Below are 7,276 nucleotides of genomic sequence, written 5' to 3'. Positions count from 1 at the left end.
GTACCCAATCATCTTGAGTACATGAAGACCCACTGGGCTACCCTCAGTCAACCTTGCCTGAAAAAGTGCTTTAGAGATCTCGAATCTCTCATGTCGGGCCTGCTCTTGATAGAGCTGCCTGAGATGCACGATCATATCGTACGCTTTCATGTTCTCGTGTTGCTTCTGAAGCTCCGAGTCCATGGTGACTAACATGAGACATCCGACGTTTACGGCATCATCATGATGCTTACTATAAGCATCTTTCTCAGCTTGGGGGGCATCGTTAGGTGGTGGCGCAAGAAGAGGTTGCTCTAAGACGTATAGTTTCTTTTCTTGGGTGAGAACAATTCTCAAGTTTCGATACCAACCAAGGAAATTATTCCCTGACAGATTGTCCTTATCAAGGACAGATCGCAAACAGAAAATACTAGAAGTGCTCCCTGCCATGGTAACTACCACAGAAATATGCAAAATAAGTATTACGACACAACAATATTTAATGAGGACTTTATTAAATATTGCTCCCACTATTTATATCAAATCAATGACCCTCACCATTGATTCAGAGAATATCATTCTCATAGTAGCTCAAGATCCATATCTCACCAAGCTCTGAGTCAGCGAGGGCTGATTCACCCAGAATTGGCTATTTAGGTAGGGAACTCACTTTCCCAATTGCATCACATGCAACTCTTGATTAGTTGGGTGAATAACTCCTTATTCAAATCTATCTTATAGATCGATGCCCAACTACATGCCTCTGAACTCCTAATCCTATTAGGCTTGTTCAGTTAAGTCCGACCCACTGGTAAACACCACATCTTACTAGGATAGATGAGGGCATCCTGCGAAGGCAAGGTCTACACACTCATCGATCTTGGTCTTGACGAGCGTTACACGGTGGAAGAATATGGACTTAATATTTTGAGGGATTTTATTAACATTTAATCGATCTCACCTTACACTATTATGTAACCATTACATAATAGTCCACACGTATAACTATTATACTAACACAACTAGCACATAGTTCAAGTCTAACAGTCATGCACCGCAAATATCAAACATAATCACACCAGTACCAAGCATAAAATCATATTTTATGCTATTATCTACTCGGATTCTAACTAGCTAGGCTCTGATACCAATTGTTAGTTTCACGGGGCGCAACGGAAGCGAAAAAGGAATAGAAATTCAAAATTTCCTACCCGTGAAACTAATTCCAAGACCTACTAGAAGAATAAGAGTAAATGAAAGCGTACCTGGAATATTTAAATTTGTCGACCGAGCGTCCCACGCGTGACGCCTCTACCGGTATCCACACCGACTTTGTCGACGAGTCTTCGAGATCGGCGATGCTAGCGGCCAACACTCGAAAGAAACACCGATGCAACACCCGAAATTTTAAGACTAATGGGGTTAATTCAAATTGAACAATTCAACTTGAATTTCCCCACATTAATGCACGTACACACATATGTATGTATATGCTTATGCATACATATATATCACATATATATGTATATATATAGCACACGTATATCTCTGTACATTTACATGCACACATATATATAAGCATAAGGGGGGAGACTTTCAAGTCTCTTTACCGATGTGGGACAAGAGGAATTAAGAATTCCAAATTGCCATGTGTCCTCACATGGATCGTGCATCAATTGTGTCTATTTAATCTAATAAATCGAGTCTAATTAATCGATAAATTTAATCTCATTAAATATCCGATTAATCGGTCGCACCATAAATTATCTAATCTCTATTAGACAATTTTATTATTTCAAAATATCTCGTCAATTTAGTCGTAGTGTGTGACCCTGTAGGTTCCCAATTACGTTGATAATAATATCGAAATCTCTATTTCAATATTATAAACAGTGAGCGGCATCTAGCAATGCATCACTGTTACTCAAGTAATCGGAAAGTCAATTTCTCGACGAACCTCGTGACCTATATTACCGTGTTATATAATCCATTGTCCTCTATATCTCTATTGAGCCCAAGGCATGGTCGATGACATCCTTGTATGGCTCAATATCTCTCTTTCTTGGTTTACCAGGTAAGTCTATCAGAACAAATGAGCTCGATATCGTTATATCGACTCATTTGGGTATGCATACACTTTTAGACTTAAACACCAAGTGGCCGTGAGATATCGCTCCCGTTTCGTAGGAGGGACAAATCCTATCTCGGTCACTCACATTCCTCTCCATGCTCTGTGATATACTCAATAACTGTCTTTATAACCAGCCTGTTACGGTGGCGTTTGACAGTATCAAAGTATATGACATTACATGTAGGAATCCATGGTGACCTCAAGTCAAAGGACCATTACACTATAGTCACTTTGAGATATGCTAATGACAGTCACGTAACAACCCATGTAGCAATCTCATGGCGAATCAGTCCAATACACATTACTCTTAATGTATACATGTGGTGTGATTTGATATCTCCATATCCATGACCTATGAGATTTGGTCATCAATCAACACTCACACTAGTCTAACCGTATTACCGTTGTCCTAATTAACGATAATACTTTGACTATGGACATTTAGGAATAATGTTCAGTAATTATAGGATCTCACAATCAAGTCACACTTGATGCCTATTGAACCTACTATTCCAAGGACATTATTGTGTAAAATCATATTTAGCAATCTACACAATAACAGATATGCCTCGTTTTATAATGAAATAGATATCATATTACAAAAATGATTATAGATTGCCTCTAGGGCATACACCAATTCCCAACAATGACGTCGACCTCGAACCCGGCTCGACCCCGCGACTTCAGCGCAGCAACTTCCACCTCGCGACCCTCAAATCGTCGATTGTTAAGCCCTCGACCTCGAGCCCTCTCTAACTGTTCAGACATTGCGACGTCACCGAGACCTCAACCGCACGGCCTCGACCTCAGGTATCCTTGTTGGCTGCTCTGCAAACCCGCCCGCTGCACTCCCCTTCCCTGCTTTGCTTTGCTCAATTTGTTGCATCTTTGATTTCGTCCAATTTTGCACTTTGTTTTCTGCATCTTTGATTCCGTGCAGAAGAAAGATTAGATGTGTTTAGGTGTTGTTGATTAGAGGTGTTGTTTAGGTGTTTGCTCAGTTTGCTGCATCCATGGACATAGGTTCATCTTCACTATCTAGCACGGTGGTCACGCTTCTCTTCCCAGCAGACTGCATCCTTTGCCCTCTTTTTCGGCTAGACTTCAGTATGCAACAGATTTAGTTCAAATAGATACTAAGGATTAAAATTACTATCAAAATCAGTAGCAACTACCTTGCTTATTCCTCTAGCCAGACCAGTCCTCTCATGAAGGCCATCTAGAAGCTCGGCCATAGAATGATCAGTATATCCATGCCTGGGAACTTCCACAGGGGATGCAATTGGTGACTCGGGATTCATTTCTTCTTCGGAATCTGCAAGGTTGTTTCCAGCTGAGCATACTACAGGCTATTACATGTTATTGTAATCTTTTTTTAAGACTTAAAAGTAGACTTATATCTCATGATCTTTGTACTTCCTAGATTATGATCCATTTCTATGAATGAAATGAGCATGGTTAACTTTTTAGAAATTTCTTTTCGGAATAAACAGGTCGTAATCGTGTTAATGTGTCAAATAAACGGGTCGTGTTAACGTGTCGACTAAACGGGTCGTGTTAACGTGTTCTTGTAATCGGGTTGATCGGATAAACGAGTCGTGTTAACGTGTCTGTGTAACCGGACTAATCGAATAAACAGGTCGTGTTAATGTGTCGGGTAACCGGTTATAATCGTGTCGTGTACAAACAAGTGTACCTATTATGACACGGTTCGATAAACAGGTTTAAACGTGTCGTGTCCGGGTTGACACGAATATAAACAGGTCGTGTACGTGTTTTCAAAACCTGACCCGTTTAATAATCGTGTCGTGTACAGGTTATGACTTTGATGACACAAACCCGTTTAACACGACACGTATAAACACGACACGACACGAATTGCCAGCCCTAAATACAGTGATCAAGAACCGTTCATAGGTGAACGAGCGTGTTAGAGGGATAGGGAAATGGGAAATAAAGAGGCACGTATGTTTCAGTTTTGATAATCGACCCAAGGCGAAGCAATATATACCACTACGCCACTACACCACTGCTGAATAATCATTCTGCACCGCAGAAAGTTGAAATAGCGAGAGAGCATGACGTGAATGGAAGCCTTTTTTGCTTCCGTCATCGAGCATGTAGTTGATTATGTTGGAGGACTCGAACTTTTAGAATTTCTATTTGTTGATATTAGAGATGCGTAAAATCCATATATGTAAGTGTATATGTAAAATTCTCACTTGGGCCTACCCAGACTTAAGCCCATCTGCAATTCAAAATCTTTAAGTTAATAGGTAACTGGACCCAAACCTTATATAAACTTGTAGTTTATTTTTTAATTTTTCTATGTGAGACAACATATCTTAACAGTATAGATATAACGAGCTAATCTATAATTTAGAGAAGTTATAAATACCCTTCAGGTGACCCTTACACTTCCCACAAAAGTTTAGCGTGAGTAAAGTAAAGCTTAGTCTGCGGTCTGATAGTTGTGTCCAGACTTGCACGGGATCCTGATCGATCTAACGAGTGAGTTAACAACGGTGGTCGATCAGCTCCGTGCTTGGCCTTCTGGCGGCATTCTTAAATTCCCTGCCACAAAATCAGAGAAACAGCTACATATCAAAGCCATTCAAATGATGGAGAAGTTAGAGATAGCAGGCGGTAGTAGTAGCCCCGGCTCCGTATTGCCAGGAAACTGTTCCACGCCAGCTGCAGCTCTCTATGACGCGGCAATTGCAGGTTCAGTTGCCGCCCTAGACGATTTGCTCAAACAATATGGGAAGGTAATACTCTATCGAGTTTCACTGACATCATTCGCAGAATCTCCCCTGCACTTGGCGGCTCTTATGGGCCACCTCAAGTTCTCGAGACGGCTCCTCGAGCTCAGACCCGAGCTTGCCTCAGAGCAGGACTCGAAGAAATGCACCCCTCTCCATTTGGCAGCAGCAAATGGCCACGACCAGATCGTAAAGGAGCTGCTGAAAGCAAATGGAAAGGCCTGTCTCATCCAAGACCGAGAGGGAAGGGTCCCGCTCCACTTGGCAGCCATGAGAGGGCGAATCCCAGTGGTCCGGGAGCTCTTGAAGTCAACGCTTGCGCTTGAGTCTGTGAAGAAGAAGGTCGATGATGGAGATAGCATTCTCCACCTGTGTGTGAAGTACCACCATTTGGAGGTCCTCAAACTCCTGCTGGGCTCGACCAGTGATGATGGGGATGTCCTGAAGATGACCGATTCCCGTGGCAACACTGTCTTTCACTTAGCAGTGATGCTGAAGCAGATAGAGGTACCGTAGCGCGCACACACATATGGATATTTATGTACCTTTCTAGCTATAAATATTGTTAGAAAAAATTCACAGGCCTACTTCGGACTCGAGTCTATCCGCAACTTAAAATCTTAAACTAATAAGTTACTAGATCATTGTCTCTTATAAACCTATGGATTTTTTCTTAATTTTTTCATGTAGGATTATCTCCAACACCCGCCATCACCATTCTCCATATAGAAGAGAAACCGTCCGAACACATATGTACTTTATAATGATTCTGTCAATCTGATAAATGAAGTATATATGTGTGTGTATACATATATCATCTTACGTACTATAAGTCTATAATTGATTGGCTGATGGGTTGACGGCATACGCAGATGGTGAGATTCTTGCTCGAGTTGCCGAGAGTGAGGACAGAAGTAATTAACATCACGAACAGGATGGGTTTCACCGTGCTGGATGTACTAAACCACTCCCCCAAAGACTTCAAGAGCCTGGAGATTTGTGAAGTCCTAGCTGCTACAGGAGCCGGAGCCGGAGCTGGAGCCGAGACGGTATTACTATCACAACCACGGCTGACCCTCACTGCTGAGAAGAGGGCTGAGGCTGGAGCGGTACAAGTGCCTGCAGAGGCACAAGTCCTAGTCCCCAAGTCATGGAAGGCACGGGTGTGGCACTTTGTTAAGCAGATCATGGAATACAGTGGGGACTGGATGAATGACACAAAGGGGTCCCTGATGATGGTGTCCAGCATCATCGCAACCTGCACCTTCCAGGCAGCGATTGCACCCCCAGGTGGTGTATGGCAGAACGACACCACTACGGCCACGGGTGCCTGCAGCAACAGAGTGTGTGTTGCCGGGAACGCGGTGCTTGCTTACTACTACCCCGACAGGTACTACGAATTCATGAAGTACGACATGGTCTCATTCCTCGGGTCACTTGTGGTCTTGTTCCTGGTCATAAGCGGGTTCCCGCTGAGCAACAAATTCTGCCTGTGGCTCTTGTGTCTAGTCATGAGTGGAACAGTCACCTGCCTTGGCTACACCTTCTTCAAAGCCATGTGGCTGGTGGTCCCCGGTCACATGATATCCAAATATAACGAGCTCAAGGATGGTTTATACTGGGTGTGGGCAGTGACGGCAGGTATTGTCGGGCTCTTCCTTTTCGTCCGCATGTGTTACTGGCTGGGACGCTTCGAGTACAAAGATGCCTGGAGGCGGTTACGCAGACTCGGTCCCAGCGCGTTGAAACTCGTAGTAGATTCTTCCACACACTGGAAATCACATCGAGCTGACTCCAGCGGCCGTGCTAGCAAGCCAGAACTATTATGTTAAGAGTGGAGTATCTAAAGATGAGTATCGACAATGGAAATATATATAACCTATAGCTAGCCAAGCAAGAATTTAGACGCATATATAGGCAAATAATATGCACTTGCCTATACCAAATGTATACACAATTGTGTCTTCTAGATCCATCCTAATCTTTTTTGAGTCGATCTAAGCAGGTCATTCACATCTATGCCGAATCTGCCGATACATTCGTGAGACTTTCTATGGTCTCGCGGCAAGATTTGATCAACCCAAGAATTAAGGATAAGGAGCAAATATGTTTTGCTCCTTCTATTGGTTTTCTGTTACTTTCTACAAGCGACCAAAATGAATACATTGCCACTGTAAATTTACATTGCAAAGTTAGGGCTTCTTTATATACTTTACCTATTACCGGATACTTCATGCCGTCCCCATAATAACAAGAAGTTACAACAGTCAACAGCCTTTGCTCGAATTCTTAATTCTAGCATGACCTTATATAAATTGCTTACAAAGCGCTTTGTTTTAGTTGTGTTTTTAACACGCCATCAATTTTCTCGTCTATTTTAATGGTAACGATTGACGTAGACATA

General features: G+C 42.6%; 1 protein-coding gene across 1 annotated transcript; it reads left to right on the top strand.

Moving 5' to 3' along the window:
- Positions 1-4,563: 4,563 nt before the first annotated feature.
- Positions 4,564-7,099, top strand: LOC116197505 (ankyrin repeat-containing protein BDA1-like). The gene is made up of 2 exons (XM_031527670.1): positions 4,564-5,379; positions 5,745-7,099. Exons 1-2 carry the CDS (start codon positions 4,729-4,731, stop codon positions 6,702-6,704), a joined length of 1,611 nt encoding a protein of 536 aa, XP_031383530.1. The 5' UTR covers positions 4,564-4,728; the 3' UTR covers positions 6,705-7,099.
- The last annotated feature ends 177 nt before the right edge of the window (positions 7,100-7,276 follow it).

Source organism: Punica granatum, chromosome 2 (assembly GCF_007655135.1).
Source record: "Punica granatum isolate Tunisia-2019 chromosome 2, ASM765513v2, whole genome shotgun sequence".
Classification (NCBI taxonomy): Eukaryota; Viridiplantae; Streptophyta; class Magnoliopsida; order Myrtales; family Lythraceae; genus Punica; species Punica granatum.
This window is presented reverse-complemented; position numbering and strand designations above follow the sequence as displayed.

Excerpts from the sequence above, each read along its gene's own strand:
- LOC116197505 (XM_031527670.1), top strand. The coding sequence starts at position 4,729 with ATGATGGAGAAGTTAGAGATAGCAGGCGGTAGTAGTAGCCCCGGCTCC. Across the intron at positions 5,380-5,744 it reads TGATGCTGAAGCAGATAGAG|ATGGTGAGATTCTTGCTCGA; the intron begins GTACCGTAGCGC and ends CGGCATACGCAG.